At 48.5% G+C, this 18100-nt stretch overlaps 2 protein-coding genes across 4 annotated transcripts; both read left to right on the forward strand.

The window, feature by feature from the left end:
- The first annotated feature begins 1058 nt into the window (after positions 1–1058).
- On the forward strand, positions 1059–10296 carry LOC116238440 (methanethiol oxidase-like). 3 transcript variants are annotated; one of them, XM_090127186.1, is made up of 14 exons: positions 1059–1212; positions 1351–1389; positions 3208–3261; positions 3838–3950; positions 4831–5016; positions 6189–6309; positions 6730–6912; positions 7005–7183; positions 7473–7551; positions 7972–8093; positions 8214–8306; positions 9329–9447; positions 9612–9778; positions 9864–10296. In XM_090127186.1, the coding sequence occupies exons 2-13, from the start codon at positions 1386–1388 to the stop codon at positions 9772–9774; spliced, it is 1416 nt and encodes a 471-aa protein (XP_089983312.1). In that variant the 5' UTR covers positions 1059–1212; positions 1351–1385; the 3' UTR covers positions 9775–9778; positions 9864–10296. The 3 variants fall into 3 exon arrangements, with proteins under 3 accessions (XP_089983312.1, XP_089983313.1, XP_089983314.1); XM_090127187.1 differs by having other exon boundaries at positions 9612–9774; XM_090127188.1 differs by having other exon boundaries at positions 1086–1233.
- A 729-nt stretch (positions 10297–11025) lies between these two features.
- On the forward strand, positions 11026–17371 carry LOC116238441 (methanethiol oxidase-like). The gene is made up of 13 exons (XM_090126861.1): positions 11026–11145; positions 11717–11854; positions 13250–13559; positions 13681–13793; positions 13976–14170; positions 14329–14449; positions 14780–14962; positions 15141–15319; positions 15451–15529; positions 15637–15758; positions 15853–15945; positions 16083–16201; positions 16315–17371. The coding sequence occupies exons 1-13, from the start codon at positions 11026–11028 to the stop codon at positions 16475–16477; spliced, it is 1935 nt and encodes a 644-aa protein (XP_089982987.1). The 3' UTR covers positions 16478–17371.
- The last annotated feature ends 729 nt before the right edge of the window (positions 17372–18100 follow it).

Raw genomic sequence — 18100 nt, forward strand, 5'->3', positions numbered from 1 at the left:
CATTCCATTCCATTCCATTCCATTCCATTCCATTGGATTCTCACCCATTCTGCCTCTCCATTCCTTGAGTACCAATTCCTCTTCAGCTAGCATGTCATGGCATCTCCTGAGAACAACATCTGAAGACTATAAAATAAGAATTTAGTAATGACTTCATTTTGTGAAATAAATTGATCCATAGACTCACATTTCTTCACAATGGCGTGCAGTTCAAATCCTCAACACCAGCCAGGGACATTGGGATAAATGTATTTGGGAGTGATGTCAGATGAGGATGTGTTTGAGATGAACCTGGATGGGATAAGATCATAGAGTAGTAGAATCATTGGAGCTGGAAGGGGCCCTTAAAGGCTGTCTGGTCTGACCTCCCCACAATGAACAAGGACAAGGTCCCTTCACCCCAACCCATTTCTATGGTCTTATGGTTCTGAGGATGATCTGTAAGGACTCTTTCAACCCAATCACCCCGTGGTTCTGTGGATGACCATTAAGGTCATTGGATCAAGTCATTTGAGTTAGAAGAGACCCTTAAAGGCCATCTCATCTGATCCCACTGCAATGAATGGGGACACCCATAGCTCCATTGGGAGCTGAGAGCCCCCCACAGCCTGATGGTACAGCCATACAGCTCCAGGAACTACTGCCCACATATCCCTGCAGGACCTGTGCCAGTGCCTCACCACCCTTCTCGTCAAAACTTTCTTCCTTACATCCGGTCTAAGTCACCTTTTTTTCATTTGAAACCATTTCTCCCTGTCCTATCACACAGACCCTGGTAACACACATGGTTTTCTCCTTGGCACTGTTTTAGGGAAAGAACAGTTTTCTCTGGGAAAAAAAAAAAAAAGTACAGACCTTAAAAATATAACAAAACACACACAAATAAATGGGGAAAACAAGACTACTCCTCAATAGGGACAATTAAGCAGAATCCCAGCTGGATTAAAGAGCAAAATCCAGATTTTCATGTCAGTTTTGAAAGCAACTGCTGTAGAAGTGACTTGGTGAGGTTCCAGTGGACACATCCCTCCCCCCTCCCCTTGGAGCCACTTTGTTTACAGGGCTGAAGTGCTGAAAACACAGCAGCTGCCAAAGGGACGAAGATATTCAACACAACAACTTCCTTCTCTGCTGCTGGAAAGCGTTCAGGCTCAGCTCAGGGTCACAACATCCTGGGCTTTTCCATTGGGACACAACTTGGAGCAGAAGGAGGTGAGCAGAGCAGAGGGGGAGGTGGGTTCACTGCTTCCAAACCATTGGGTTTCTCAGTGCATTCGATCCTCCCCCCGGGCAGCTCTCTGCCCTCCCCTTTGCTCTGTGTTTATTCCCTTCTGCTTTACTCCATTCCAGGCGCTGTGCTTCCTGCTGCGCACCTCGGATCCAACATGGGTAAGAGATCCAATGGTTGATTTGCTGCTTTCTGCTCTGTTCTGCGCTGTGAAACTTTGCTGGGTTTGCTGGCGGGGCTGAGCTCACAAGTTTCTGCATGATGAAAGTTTTGCTCCGTTAAACGCTGCCCCCGTTTTGCACAGCTGCAATGCTCTCAGGGAACACTTCTTACACCATCGATGCACATCTCTTTGAGTGAATCACTCTTAGGAGCTGATGAACACTGGGCTGTGCTGCCCCGAGTGGGAACAGGAACAGCACTTCCAGGAAACCCAGGAGCAGAGTTTCATTTTTCACTTGTATTGTTGCTATGAGCTTTTCTTTCTTTCTCTGCTGTCCCGAAACGAAGGGGAGGGCACTGAAATAGATGGAAATGACTTTGCACGTCCATAAATTGTTGTGTAACGTGGAAAGAGAGCGCTGTTCCTTCACCATTTCCAACAGGTTTGGGGGGTAGAACTTAGAGAAACATTTCTCAGCAAAGCCAGAGCTCATGATTCAGCAAAAGGGCCGATTCGGGTTATGTCCTGTGCCGAGTGCTTATCTTGGTGCCTTGCTTTGTGCCAAAGGCACAAAGTAAATAGTGCTTGTTGAGTTTTAACGGCTAAAAAGCGTGGAGTGGCAGCTGGCAGGCTGTGATAGTGGCCTTTTTTTGGGAATGGTGGTGGCAATCTGCAGGGAGTCACCAGGTGGTCGGTTAAACATTGCACTGCAATGCTGACCGTCTCCAGGAGTGGTGGATCGGCTGAAAGCCCTCAGCAGAGGTCCATCAATCCTCACCACTTTTCTCCTAAACTCCCTCTTAGACGTGTGGGCACCTCCACGGTTCGTCTTCGGAGGCTGAGGAGCTGCTGCTGTACAGTAGCACAGATAAAAGGCAAATCTTCACTCTCCTCTCCTTTATTTCCAGCTGTTAAACCCAAACAGTGAAAGAAAGTGCTTCCTTCTTGTGTTTATAGTTACTGAATTTGCTATGAGACAGTCCTACACGGACTGTTCAGTGGGCATGGTGGTGGGGAGGGCTGATGTTGGACCTGGTGGTCTTGGAGGTCTTGTCTAACTGTAATGATCCTCTGAGTGGGCACGGTGGTGGGGATGGGTTGGGGATGGATGTGTTTGAAAGATATCAGAGGAGGAGGAGAAACGAATGGGTGAAGCAAGGAGGAAATGTTTGTCATTTGCTGTAGGTTTTCTCTGGAAAAGAAATCTTTTTTCTCAAAGTGATCTGCAGAACACTGATTTGCAGTGCTAATTAAGCTGTGGTCTAACACAGACTGCATTCCTGCTAATTTGGCTGATTGAGAAAATTGGAATAAAGTTTCAATTATGGTGTATGGAACAAAGCAAACTTTCTATGCTGTGTTTTCAGACCAAAAAAAAAACCAACAACCAAGCAACATTTCACAAAGAATGTGAAATTAAACCTAATGTGCTAAATTACTCTATTTGAGGAGATCTTCTATTTGAAATCACAAATCTCCTCATGCAGTGCATGCATTGCTGGATGTGTTCTGCCTGCAGAGAAAACTCCTCGATGAAATTGGCAATGGGGCTGATGCTGCCTCTGCGTTGGGAATTGTGTGGCTGAACTCTGTGAAATGAAATTCCCAAATTTCCCATCATTTTTGAGTGTGGAGCATCACATTCAGTAACTCAAGGAATCTCAGCACCGACCCGACTCAGAGAGACTTACAGATGTCTGGCGATGTCAATTGAATCTGATATCAGTCCGTCTTTGAATGCAAAGCCAATGTCTTGTTAGAGATGAATTTTAAAAGAATGTGGAGACTGAAGCCTCTCCTTTGTTTCTCACATCAGCAAAATGTGGAGCATGCGGCCCAGGATACGCGACTCCCCTGGATGCCATGAAAGGCAAGTGGTGCAACACCCCCTAAATCCAGGCCCCCCATGTGAGGGATGGTTTTCCAGTTCAGTGAGAACTGTGAGCGGCCCATTAATTAGCAAAACCAAGAAGGTTTTAAATATCAGGGGAGATTTGGTTTCACTCTGAACTCAATCCTATGAAGCACTGTGAGTTTGATGAAGCTGTGTTAAAACAAAGATGAATGCATGGCTGTAGGATGCCAACGTGCAACCAACTGTTCTAGGTTCTATACTGCAAAATAGAGCTTGCCTTTAAGAATATTGGGTACAAATTCCCATGATTTAGCCTCCAAAAAAGTTTCAGTGGTGTTTTTGGGTGAAGACTTATATAGACTGCCCTCAGACTCTCACAGAAGTGCTGTGAGAGAAGAATGGGAGAAGAGGAGAAAGGACCCAGATGCTCCATGGGACATTTAATGGTATTGAGCTCTGGCTCCCTTATTACTGGTGAGGAAGAATCATAATTCACAGACTTAGGGATTCAAATCAGTGTATTTCAGCGTTAAGCACAGAATTTTATCAAAATGATTCTTTCTGACCATTAAATGACCTCTGCTTTGGAAGGTCCCCGGGAGGAGATCGTCTACCTGCCCTGTATCTACAGGAACACTGGCATCCAGAAGCCAGACTACTTGGCCACCGTGGATGTTGACCCCAAATCCCCACACTACTGCCAGGTACTGCATGTAGGACAATCCCAGTGCCTCCTGCTGCTCCTGAGACATTTTCAGAGCATTTTCTATCACTTGGTGATTTATACTAAGCGTAAGAATCAAACCCTGAAATGTGGCACATCCCGTGTTGGTAGCATGGTCTGAGTTTATCACACAGCACCTGTGAGACCCTGGGAAATGTGCACAGGAGGCAACAGAAATCTACTCCATTTATTTTGCAACTGGAAGGTTGACCAACTCGTGTCGGTGAAGATATTTTGGACTCTGATCTCCGTGTCTTTAAGGAACGGTGATTCTGGCTTGACAGCAGAGCTTGTCATCATTCGTTCCCCTTTCTTTTTTTTTATAGCTACCATTTAGGTTTTTATTGTGGAGGAGTGGAGGAAGCAAATTTCCTGAGACTCTGACAAATCTTTCTGTTATCTCCAAATCCTCTTAGTTCTAGGGGAGAAGGGTAAAAGTCAGGAGCAAGAGTGCAAATTAATGAGTCAGTTTGCAGCAGTCCCAGGTGCAATCAGGTGAAACTTGTGAACTCTGAGACTTGCAGCAGATGGACAATTTTTTTTTTTTTTTTCTGTTTTTTGTTTGGTTTGGTTTGGTTTTCTGTTTTACTCCACATCTCCTTAATTAGTTGGAAATTTTTAAAGCTTTGGATTAATTTAACAGCATACAACATTTAACAAATGCCATGCAATCGTGATGTCCAACTTTCCTCTCCCAATTTCTCTCTTCAGCTCTTTGTATCCCGCACTGACTTTGCTTCCTGAATCACAAACAGCCGTTTCCTTCTGCTCTTTATTAATTTATGCTTTGACACAAAGACCCATTTCTTTGCCTGGGGTGAAAAACGATCCCAGGCTGAATCTCAAGTCTGATGCTGCAGGTCATCCACCGCCTGCCCATGCCCAACCTGAAAGATGAGCTCCATCACTCGGGGTGGAACGCCTGCAGCAGCTGCTTTGGGGACACCACAAAGAGTCGCAATCGTCTCATTCTCCCATGCCTGATCTCATCCCGCATTTATGTGGTGGATGTGGGCACAGACCCTCGAGCCCCCAGAATCCACAAGGTACATTTAGATGACTTAAAATACCTTTTTTTTTTTTTTTTTTTTTTTTTTTTGTGATATTGACCATGATTGACCAAGATTGGCCAAGATGGTGGTTATGACCAAGACAGTAATTTCGTGGGTTCCAACTTCAAATTAGAGCGATGGAGACTGAATAGCTTTGGAGGCTTTTGCCACATAATGGGAACTTGTGTGAGTTTTGAAACTCCTAGTTCACTGATAAATTACACAGTAAAACCTTGTGCTAATTAATACCCGATACAGTTGACACATTCAGGTGATCATACGTAGGTTATATGTTTGTTAGGGATCCCAATGGCTTCAAACTCGATTGGATTTTCACTGAGCTAAACCAGATTTTTGCATAAAGGACACCTTCTTGATATTTAATCCTTGGTTCTTGAGCTTATGATGTATTGATTTTTTAAAAAAAAATTTTTTTAAAGAAAAATCATTGAGTACAAAAGGAACATAGAGGACCAGGCTGGGTGCAACCATACACGTTGTCAGAGTCCACACTTGTGTGCTGGTTTCAGCTGTGGTAGAGTTAATTTGGTTAATCCTACACCGCTGTGTAAAGCTTCAGTACAAAGTGCCAGAAACAAACGTGGTGTCCTCATCAAAAGGGAATTCAGAGGCGTAATGTGTAATGCAAGGAAACATTTACGGGCTCTGTTGTCCCCCCACCTGCCTGCAGACACGTTCATTCATAATCTTACAGCTCTGAGATCTTAAGAACATTGCCAGACTTTAACTGTTATTTCAGTGGAATAAAAACCCCCAAAGGGCTCTTCTTATGCAGTGGATTTTGTTGCAGGCTGAGTTTCTAACGAAGCTCAAAGACGTTTTTTCCTCTGAACTCCAACGTTCAGTGCAACATCTGAAAACTGCACAGCGGTGTTTCTGCCACTGATCCTAATTAAACCCATTCTGACCATTCAACTGTTTATGTTTTGGAGAAGAGCAGATAAATCTGTAATGTCGTAGTGGTGATGCATTATTGGGCCGAGGAGCAAGGAGGTGGCAAGTACTCAAAATCCCAAATGGAACCACCCCCGTCTGGCACACATCACACCCACAAATTCGTCATCCTTTGGGATTTGTCCTTTTCGTGGTAAAACTGGAGTTCTGTGACTGTAGTGAAGGTCACACTGCATGTCACCTCGTTGCAGATTGTGGAGCCCGTGGAGCTGTTCTGGAAGGGGAATGTGGCAAATCCCCACACCTCCCACTGTCTGGGCAGCGGTGACATCCTGATCAGCTGCTTGGGAGATCCTTCTGGCAATGGGAAAGGTATCCATCTCTTTGTTTTTCTAGAAATTATTGCTAGAGGTGTGCCTGGCTGCAGGCTCACAGTTTTTTGGTGCACCCAGCAGTTCCAGCAGTTGTTTGTTGTTGGCAAGCAAAAGAAAACAGAAGTGACTCCTCCAGGATTGCCTCTATAGTACTCCTTAATGGAAAGGTACTTAGGAAGGATAACTGGTGTATCAAAATGCCTTGATTGCCTATAGAGCAAACTGGAGTTTATTTAAAAATGTGATAAAGTTCTTTAAGAATCTTGCTTTAATCTGCTTTGTCCCATGGAAGTGATACAAATCGAATCACAACATTTTTCTGAGGCATAAAGTCACATTTTTACAGCGTTTAGCAAATAGATGTCAAATATCGAGATGTTATTGACCTTATTTAACACGTTCCTTCTGCTTCCTGCAGGTGGCTTTGTTTTGCTGGATGGAGAGACCTTTGAAGTGAAGGGGAACTGGGAGAAAGGGGGGAAGTGCCCCCCCTTTGGTTACGACTTCTGGTACCAACCGCGGCACAACGTCCTGATGAGCACTGAGTGGGGAGCCCCCAAAGTCCTGGCATATGGGTTTAACCCAGTGGATGTCGAGAAAGGTGAGGGTTTAACCTCCCTAAAGTAAAAGTGGTTCTTTGTAAAAGCTGGAATAATCCCTTCTGTGCTTATTTTACCTGACCTGACCCACCAGGGCATTACGGCCGCCGCATCAATGTGTGGGACTGGAGCTCCCACACCTACCTTCAGGCAATTGACTTAGGGAAGGACTCCATCCCTCTGGAAATTCGGTTCCTCCACAACCCCGATGCTGCAGAAGGATTTGTTGGATGCTCTCTGGGTGGAACAGTGTATCGCTTCTACAAGACAGAGGTAGTGACAGCCACGGTGATGCTGGTTGTGTTGGAAATCCAATGATCACCTTAGAAACAGTACAGTTCTGATTTAAAAAAATACATCTCCTCATTCCTGTTCAACTCTAGCCAAGCAGTAACGCTGGGCCAGAGAGCAAACCTTCCTACCAGTCCATGCAATGGCTTTCTGAAGCCACCACGTCGTCCCTCCTTGCTGAGCAACCCTATCGTGTCCATCCCTGCCATGCAGACCTCATGGCTGACATCAGGGCAGTAACAATGCTGCATTCACTCCTCTCTTTCTGCAGAAAGGAGACTGGGCAGCAGAGAAAGTGATTGAAGTACCCAGAAAGAAAGTGCAGGGATGGCTCCTCCCTGACATGCCTGGTGAGTGTGAGCGCGGTGGGAGAAGGAATGGAGCATTCTCCTCTTTGGTTCCATGTTGAAATGCAGCTGTTTGGAAATTCTTATCCTTAAGTAGCAAACACTTCCTTTGTCAAACACTGAACGTCTGTTTGAGTTCTTTGTATGATACTTGAAATATAACCAATTATTCTTCCTTATAAGCCAGCAGGTGGGAGTGGCTGTCAGGGCTCTGCTCCCGCATTGCTCAATGCTGAGGTCCATTTCTCTGGGGAAATAGTTTGAGTCTTTCAACAACAGACAGTCCCATGGAGATTCATCTGCTCAAAGTGTTCAGGAATGGTCCTGGGGATGCAGCTGCAGCCTGAGCATCCACATCCAAGGACGTGTGTGCTTGTTCTGGCCCTGTCCATCTCATGGCTCTGCTGCTGAATTTTTATGCAGGTCTCATCACTGACATCCTCATCTCACTGGATGACAGATTTCTCTACTTCAGCAATTGGCTGCACGGTGACATCCGCCAGTACGACATCTCCAACACGCGCCAGCCCAAACTGGTGGGGCAGGTAAGCAGCACCAGAAGAGCCATCCCCATACAGCAGCACAGTCCTATTTCCCCCTTTAATTGCTTTCACCTTCCTTTGGTACCCACACCATTTCTCACTTCTCCCCCCCTTTGGCTGCAGGTGTTCCTGGGAGGCAGCATTGTAAAAGGTGGACCTGTGACTGTGGTGGAAGACAAGGAGCTGCAGTGCCAACCAGAGCCATTTGTGATTAAGGTAAGTTCTCCTGCTGTGCACATTACAATTTGTCACCGCTCTGCTCATTCTGATCCATTTTGAACATCTGCAGTGCAGTCAAACATAGAAAGCAATACATGAGCTATAAAACATATAAAGCAGTATCTGAGTTGTAAAGCTTATGAAGCAGTTTGTGAGCTAGCTTGTGTCTTGGCTCCCAGCCTGGGCTGCAGGTATCGCATTTCAGCACGAGATGGAGTAAAACCTGGTGAGTGTTCTGGGTCCCTGTGGAGTTGTACAAGCTGTTCAGTTGCACCGACACCCGTGTAATGACACCTTCCCTGCTGCTGTTAGCTGATTTGAAGCAAATGCAGTGTGTGTTCATCACTCCTCATGATAACCATGCAGCAACCAATGGCCAAAGCACTCCATCAGCTCCTGCTGATCTGCAGTGTTCCTTGTGGGTGGGTGTGTATGTGGGTTCCCAGGTAAAGAGTTCAACAGCACCTGGTGTCATGATAGAAAAATTAAAGAGCATTAATTATCCCTGGTTATCAGCGATTATCAGCATTCATTGATGTTATCACTGTCAAGGCAACTACTTATGGAACCTCTTATGGGATGCGCAAGAACTGCATATGCTCATCACAGAGATCTGTTGATCTGAAGATGGTTTCAGGCTGAAGATCATTCCAGGAGGTCCCACGTACTCCTTCATTTCATAGTGCAGATTGAAACCCAGCTATGGTGGAGCTGGGATGGCAGCTCTGTCATGCACCCATCCATTGCTTGATTCCTGATGCACCCACCTGAGCACATCAACACCAGCCCTTCACCCCTTATTTTCTTCCTGGTTCCTGGTAGAACTTACCTTCGAGGCTTTGAATAAGGAGTTAGGCTCCCAATAAAGAATACTTTGTCTTCAGGGCAGATCTATTGCTCCTGTGTGCAGGAGTTTTGAGTAATGGATGCTCTTCCAAGCAGCAGAACCACTGCAATGTTTTGTTCTTCTCTGCTGTTGCCCAGCATGCCTGGAGCACTCTGTGCTCTGTTCATTGCAGGGGAAGAGGGTGCCGGGCGGACCACAGATGATTCAGCTCAGTTTGGATGGGAAGAGGCTGTACGTCTCCACCTCTCTTTACAGCGGATGGGACAAACAGTTCTACCCAGATCTTGTCAAGTAAGAAAACCTGGCTGAAAGAGGAAGGCTGAATGACCCCTTGCTCAGTATTCCTTTCTTAAATCAAGGCATGGATGCACCATCGTGGACAGGTTCTGTCTTTGTCACACAAAGACCCAACAACTCCAAGTCCTTCTCTGACGTCTGCTGTGTCCCTTTTCCAGGGAGGGCTCCGTTATGCTGCAGGTCGATGTGGACACTGAAAGAGGTGGATTGAAAGTGAATACAAACTTCCTGGTGGATTTTGGGAAGGAGCCCGATGGGCCGGCGCTGGCTCACGAGATTCGTTACCCTGGTGGTGACAGCACCTCAGACATCTGGATATAAGTGTGTATGGAGCCATTTTCTTGGCTGGCTTGTTGTTATTATTGATTTCTTGGTTGATTCTCTATATTCCTCCCCCTCCTTTCCTGCAGGTGAATCAGTCCAGCGAACCACTTTCTGAATTTCACCTTCCATTGGGGTGAGCCACAGAAGCTCCACTTTATGCACATTCTCTGAGGCAGACGAGTAAACCTGAAACACGTCCTACATCTCTTTTATTTCCTTGATCTTTGCCTTTATAAAGAGCTGTGCAATCACTAACTGCCTGCAGGCCAACCTCACATTTTCTAAGGACTGATTGCTGGGTGGTGGAGGAGCCGCTCCTGGGTGACTCCAGAAGTGAACGTTTCACAGAGTGCCCTTTCCCTGCAAAGCTTAATTTGCTTGTTAAGTAATCAGTGATTTACAGCACAAAATCACACACTGCTAACCCAAAGCCATGTGTTGCTGGAGCTGGGTTATCTTTTAACATTTGTGCACCGATGCTGTATAACAAAGCCAACAATAAAATCATTCTTTGAATCAGGTGGAACTTCACTTTTTTTTTTTTTTCTCTTTAGCACTCCAGCATTATTTTGTTCCAAAGAGCATAAATAATACAAAATAATACAAGATCTCTGCAGGGAGCAGCAGTGTCACCTGTCTGGAAGTCACTCTGTGGGGGATTTCTCATTGCTGCAGCCACTGTTGATCCCACTGAGCAAAGAAGCACTCAGAAAACGCTCCCGTTGTGCATGGAAGGCACTGATTTGTTAGGAAATCATTTGCTATACTCAGTACTACCGGAGCCCATCTATTTATTTGTTTATTTATTTATTGTTTCAACTATTTCCAAATGCATGACCAATTTCTGAACGTGGTGATCCCCCCCGCGGCCACACGAGGGCAGATTGCAACCTGCATTGCGTTGCAGCACATCCATACGTGCGGTACAAACGTGCAGCACATTAAGTCCCCAAATACAAAAACTAGAGAAGGAAGAGAAAAGCAAAGGAGAAGAGGTGACCGAGATTAAAATAATTCATTGCTTCCCAGCAACTGCGAAGCTGGATGCTGAGATAGGTGAGCAGTGAGGGGAGTGCTTCTCGTGATTCCAGGAGGAAAGCCGATGGGTCTCACTGCACTGATGGGATCTGTCCCCATAGCAGATTGGACCAGGTGAGAAGGAGAACATCCACCCTGTAGAGCTGAGGAGGATTGGAGAGGGCTGCCATCCTTGGAGGAGTTCTTGCTTGGGTTCTTTGAGCAGCAACAATGTCCTTGGTGAAGCAAGGTCTTCTCCCAACACCCTCAGTGTGCTGTGCTGGTGTGCACCAGATTGCATCACCTCCCCATGCCCATTATCCAGATTACAGCATGTTCTTCCTTATCAGGGTAGGAAGTGATGGGCAGGAGAAGGGAAGCAGCTGCCACCTTGCTGTGGGCTGTCTTGAGAAGCCTTGATTGCTCTCCATGTTGTGGCTTGCCATCTCTGCTGGCCACAGGGAGCTTTTCTTGGTTCCATGACAGCTCACACCGATGCTACTCTCCACTAACCATTGCTTTCTTGCTCATTGGTGTTGCTGAGCCTGCTCTTCCCCTTCCTCCTATCAGGTTTAATTAGAAAATTCTACGCCCATAGCTTGGTTTTGTGAGGGATGCCAAAGACGTCACCAAGGAAAGCCAAATGGGATGACCAGAAAATTTTATTAATGCATAGGAGACTAATGATCTTTCTAATTAGCAGTTATTCCAGTGCAAGAAGAAGGTGCAGTGAGGCATGCAGCAAAAGCATGCTGTCAGGGGCCACAACTGACCCCTGAAACTGCCTCTGATGGAGCAGGAGCTTCTTGTGCAGGGCTGTGCTTCATGCCATCCAGGCCAACACTGACCATAGTAAGCCAGGTTCAAGACCTGAGCCTTTGCTTCTGCACTTGGGACACAACCCCCTGCATCTATACGGCAGAGGGGCAGAGTGTATGAAAGCAGCACAGAGGAGAAGGACGTGGAGGTGCTAGCTGGCAACTGGGTGAACATGAACCAGCAGTGTGCTCACACGGCCAAGGATTCCAAAGGCATCAGGGCTGATATCAGAAATAGTGCAGTCAGCAGCAGCAGGAGGTGATCATCCCATTGGAGTCAGACTCTGTCCCCAGGTAATACAGGACGAGAGGTGATGGCCTCAAGTTGCACCAGGAGAGGTCCAGCTTTTCATATTTGGAAAAACTTCTCTGAAAGAGTGGCGATGCATTGGCACAGGCAGCCCAGAGAGGGGATGGAGTCACTGTTCCTGGAGTTGCTCAAGGTGCAGCTGTTGCATGGTACTGGATTGGCCCAGAGCTTCATGGCTTCATCTCAGCCCTCAGACAGAGACGTGCTGTGTGTCAGGGTCCAGATTTCGGTGGCCTTGTTGAGCTCCAAGCACTGGAGACAGCGCTGAAGTAGACTGGCCAATGCCTGTCACTCAGAGCAAGTGGACATGGAGTCACCTCTGCCATACATTTTCCATGGCACTGGTCTGCTTCAGAGATGTAGGGAGAGGAAGAGGCTGCTGTTGCAGAGCTGCTACGTTATGCTGGATTGCCCCAGAGCTTCATGGCTTCATCTCAGCCCTCAGACAGAGACGTGCTGTGTGTCAGGGTCCAGATTTCGGTGGCCTTGCTGAGCTCAAGGCTTGTAAATTCCAGAAGCTTCTGGTGGGGCAATTATCTAGATGGGCTTCTCATCCCTCACATGGAATTTGCAGGCTCTGCACATTGGTATGGCAAGAACCCGGGGATGGGGGACAGCATTAATTAGCTGATGTCCTGCCTGGGCCATGGAGGCCAGCAGAGCCTGGCCAAGTCCCACTGGGGATGAGCAGAGCCCCACAATCTGATAGCGTGGCTTGTGCTTGAGGAAAGGAGCTGCATGGAACAGCAGATTTTTCCTCTAGATTGCTGGGTAGCAAGGCGGAAACAAGCCACAGTGCTGGTCTGGCACCTCCCAACGCTTGGGAGCGCTTGCTCCTCCCTTGGCAGATTGTTTGCTGCCCCCCACCCCTCTGCCGTGTATATAAGGCCCCTCAGAGCCCTGCCACTACACATCCACTCCAGCGAGGCAGACAGCAAGCTGCTCCTTCAGCTCCAGCACCTCTGTCTTGGCGAGAGTCAACCAGAAGGCCTTCAGCATGGGTAAGGAACACTCTGCAGCCTCCCTTAGCACTGTTTCCAGGGGCCTCTTTGTGCTTCGAAAATCGATTTCCCACATTTGGCTGTGGGATCTGTGCTCCCCTTCTGCTGGAGAATTGCTACAAGAGAAGCTGGAGTTATTTTCCTTGCTAGAGCTTCAATGCTGACATGGTTGTCCATGTCAACTCCCTCTCCATCGCTGCTGATGGACCCAGGATGAGTGCAGGATGCAGAAGGGAATGGAGCAGGGCTCTGATCTGTGATACCCCATGGTCGTGGTCTAGTGGGCATGGGAGTGATGGGTCAGAAGTTGAACTTGATGGTCTCAGTGTCTTTTCCAGCCTCAAAGATTCCATGGTGCCCAGTGGCACCTGGAGGAGGATTCCTCTCCTGTACCTGAGATCTATCGGGGCCACCACAAACGGAGCTGCTGGTCACAGAGTCCTTGTTGGCAGCCAGAGTGGGAGAAGTCCATTGAGTGGGACAGAGTCTTCTGCATAGGCATCACTGAAGGATGTGGACATTTCCCATTTCGTTCTTTTCTTTTTCTCACCTCAGACAGATGCAGAGTTCAGTGCTACGAGTACCCCAGCTGCCCAGACGTTGTGAAACCCAAGTGCTATCAGGCATGCTCTGAAGGTGAATCTTTAAAAGGAGCTCTGCCTTTGCTTCTAGCTGTATCTGAAAGTCTCCTGAAGCTATTATTTGCCTTTATTGTTATTTCATTGCATGTTCTAACACAAGATTTCCATGTTCTTAGCTCCCAGAGAGGAGGTTGCATACGTGACATGTACTTACAGAGAAACAGGCATTGACCAACCTGACTTCCTGGCCACCATCGATCTCAACCCCAGATCTCCATATTACTGCCAGGTCAGCACCTACCTGTCTCTGATGGCCGCTAATGCAGATTGACCACATCTATTGCACTTCTTTGAAATGATTCCTTACTCTAAAGCTTTGATCCTTCCACTTCTAAGTTGTTGATTGCATGAAGGTACCTTTTTCCACCCCATCTCCTCGACTAAACCCTGACTCTACCTTTGGCTGCCCAGGTGATCCACCGCCTGCCCGTGCCCAACCTCAAAGATGAGCTGCACTGTTCTGGGTGGAGCACAGACCGCAGTAGCAGCATCTGCTTTGACAATATCACAACGAAAAAGAACAAGCTGATCCTCCCTGGTCTGATTTCTTCTCGTATTTATGTGGTGGATGTGGGTACACAGTGCCGGGCTCCCACAGTGTGTAAGGTATGAACACAGCATAGTAGGTCTAACTTCTTAGTAGGAAAGCTCCTGCAATCACCAGGTCTTTTTAGACAGCTCCAACAACGGCAGGCTCTGCCATGTAGTGTGGAATGAACTGATCAACCAAGAGACTTATCTGTGTGCATGCCTGCTTCTTCCAGATGATTGAGCCAGTGGATGTCTTCTGGAAGTGCAACAAGGGCCACCTTAGTGTAGTTCACAGCCTGCCTAACGGTGACATTCTGATCGCCAACATGGGGGATGCAGCTGGCCGTGGGAAAGGTACTGCCTTGCTGTAACAAGTCTGAGAATATTTCTGGTTGGGAGGAAGAACATCTGGTGAGCTCAGCCAACATGGGTGTCTAGATCACTGCATGCACACTAACACAAAGAATTGCAATCTGAAGCTGGGATCAAATACTAGTTCAGAAAATTCTGCACAGCACAGATGGGAAGCTGTACTACACGTGGTCTAATACAGAACAAAAGCTGTAGAATCTTCACAGCTGAGAATCTCAAGGCAGAAAGCATTCAGAGGAGATTGGTCATTGGAGGTACCACCCATCCTTCCCATTTAGAACTGACCTGCTGTGCTTCCCTCTGGTGCCACAGGTGGATTTATTGTGCTGGATGGAGAGACCTTTGAGCTGAAGGGTAACTGGGAACACGAGTGCGAGGTTCCCCCAACAGGCTATGACTTCTGGTACCAGCCACGCCACAACGTTCTCATCAGCACGGCCGGGATGGTGCCAAGAATTGCGGGACGTGGATTTAACCCGGATGATCTGAAGAAAGGTGAGGGAACGCGGATGCAGGCGCTGGGCCAGAGCTCAGCAGGCTCATGGCCGGATGCAGACAAACTCACAGTATGGGTAGCAGCTGGAGAAAGGGGACAGGCGGAGCATGTGCAGGTTCACCCATCTCCAGGGCTGCCCTCCCCTCCTGACTCACTTCTCCTTCTCCTCCTCCTCAGGGGTCTTCGGGCGCCGCCTGAACGTGTGGAATCTGTCCTGCCGTACCCTCACGCAGTGCTTTGACCTGGGGGAGGATTCCTTGCCCCTGAGCGTGAAGTTCCTCCACAATCCCGATGCTGCCGAGGGCTACGTCAGCTGCGCCCTGAGCGGCATCATCTACCGCTTCTACAAGTGCGAGGCAAGTGCTGGGCCTGCAGCCCTGGGGCCCTGACTCTGGGATCGGCTGAGAGTGCCCCGATGGAGGGCTGGAAGCTGGGAGCAAGGAGCCCCAGCCTTGCTGCAGGTGTCAGCCATGCGTTTCTTGTACAGAGAGACAGCTGGGCAGTGGAGGAGGCCATCCAGATACCAGCCAAGGACGTGTCAGGATGGATTCTGCCCAAGATGCCAGGTGAGCCCTCCGTGCTGCTCCCCATTTCCTCCCAGCACGTTGAGCTGTGCAGGATGTCTTCTGGGGATGCTGCCTCACCCACGGCTCCTTCTTCTCTGCCCTCCCAGCCTTCCCCAGCGACCTGGTCATTTCCCTGGATGACAAGTACCTGTACGTCTGCAACTGGCTGCATGGGGACATCCGCCAGTACGAGATCTCCAGGAACTGCAAGCCCCGGCTGGTGGGACAGGTGAGGCGGGAGCAGGAGGCTGCACTGGTAGTTCCGTGGCAGTGGGTGGTGGTGGTTAGGTGCCAAGCCACGTGTCTCCTTGCCTTGCCTGCAGGTGTTTGTGGGAGGCAGCATCCTGCGAGGCGGACCCGTGACGGTGTGCAGAGATGAAGAGCTGAAGTGCCAGCCAGAGCCCTTGGTGATCAAGGTGAGTTCTGCAGGCTCTGCCCCACGGCGTCCTCTGCACTTGGGCTCTGCTCTGCTCTCTCTTTTGCTGCTCCTGCTTTTGCTCCTCTGCTGAAAGAAAGGAGCCAGCAACGCCACTGCTCTCTGTTGTGCCTCCAGTGCAAGAGGGTGTATGGTGGCCCTGCTAAGATCCAGCTCAGCGTGGATGGCAAGAGGCTGTACGTCACCAACTCCTTCTACAGCACTTGGGACAAGCAGTTCTACCCGAACGTGGTCAAGTAAGGAACCTCTGGGAGGAAAGGGGCCCTTCTGGGTGATCCCTCGTGGGTGGGAATGGAAAGGTCACGCAGCGCTGCTCTTGTCTGCAATGCTGCTCCATCGCCCCTCGCAGGGAAGGCTCTGTCATGCTGCAGATCGATGTGGACACGGAGAAGGGAGGCCTGACGGTGAACAAGAACTTCCTGGTGGATTTTGGAAAGGAACCCAACGGGCCTAGCCTTGCCCACGAGATCCGCTTCCCTTGCGGAGATTCCACCTCTGACATCTCTGCCTAGGCACCATGGAACGGCTCCCCTCTTCTCTCTAGTCTGTAGTGCAGCTGTCAAACGGAGCGCGGGGTGATTGGGTTGGGGGTCCCATTCCTTGCTGGAAAGTACATTTCTGCAGCCAGTCCAGGCAGCCTTTGCTTTCTGTGCACACAAGTCCCTGGGTGTGCTCCCCAGAGCAGAGCTCAGCTCCTTGCTCAGACTCTGAGCCGTGCACAACACACAGCTCCTTTCAGTTGAAATCTGCATCCTCACCGTGCCATACAGATCCTGCTGGAGGCTGTTGAGCCCTCTTTAGGATTCAGAGCTTGCTCACACTTGCTGATGAAGGCCACAGAAGGTGAAATGCCCACGTTGTCTGAGTTGCTGTTCTTCAGCCGCGTTCGGTGCTGGGCAGTCCTTCCCTGGCACAGGGGCACATGGAACCCGCTGGCACGTGCCAGTGCCTGGGCCAGGAGGTGTTGTATCGCTGAAGGAGTGTGAAGTGCTTCAGTCAGAAAGGGATGCCTGATTCCTGATGCTGCTTTTCTGGTGTTCTGCTTCAAACATGAATAAAACTCTTCTTTGCATCACTTTGGTCTTCACGTCTTAATTCATGGAAGCCTTTCCAATGTACTTAAGGCCAAAGCACGTTGGCAGTTCCTTTTCTGCCTCAACCAAGAGTGACTTCTCTAAGGAATCTGTGGCATTGTTGTCACCCAAAGCAATGTCTTAGATTTCCTGGAGCTTACTTTAGATAGGACTTAGAGAACACATTTTGTCATCATTCCAATGGAGTCACGTCTGTTACGTGCCTGGTGTGCTGATGGTGCGAGGGTTGAGCGGTTCAACAAAGTTGAGGCAATTGAACTTGCAGTACTTAGCACTCCCTGTGTGGTATTGGTAAAGATGAGCTCAGCACCTTAAAACTTCAGAATAGAATTCCCTCTTTCACTCCGAGAAATGAGATTTGAGTTTCTCTACACAGAAAGGCGTGATTGTCAGAACTGTAGACCATCCTCTGCTTCCCATGTGTTCTGTGGAGCTTTATCTGCAGGTGCCAAAGCCCCATCTTGCAATGGAATCCTGCTTGACAACAGGACAGCAGGACAGCAAGCACTGCCCCAGGGATGTGCTGCAGAAAGCCTTCTGCACACCCAACCATCTTCCCATTAGTCCCATTTGCCTCCAGACTCTCCACAAAGGCACAATTTGCAGCTATAATTAGTTTGGAGACTGCAAAAGTTAGAGTATAAAGAGTATGCTTCTAATTTCCAGCCTTTCATGTTCTCAGAAGAACATGACTTCATTGACTTCCTCCACACTTCCCATGGTCAAAGTTATTGCATCCTTAATGGTCCTGGGGGGAAAGCAAGCCTCCAAAATGATGTGTGCCGGAGTTCTGGTAGAACTTGCCCTCTGGGGTGGGCTCTTTTCTCATCAATGAGAGAGTGTGACGTGAGATGATATCCTGGGTTTCAGTTGGAGAACCTCAGCTGGGTGGCATCGCTGGGTGCAGTGAATATGGACGTTGTGCTTCAGGTATGGGCCTGTTCCCAGGCCTTTGGGTCCTGACTAATATGTCTGAGAAACGTGGGAATGTGCATGAGTCAACCTGGGGTAGATGGAACATGGAGCATTGCAGGTGCGTGG

This window comes from Phasianus colchicus, chromosome 30, assembly GCF_987193195.1.
Source record: "Phasianus colchicus chromosome 30, bPhaCol1.hap1.1, whole genome shotgun sequence".
Taxonomy (NCBI): Eukaryota; Metazoa; Chordata; class Aves; order Galliformes; family Phasianidae; genus Phasianus; species Phasianus colchicus.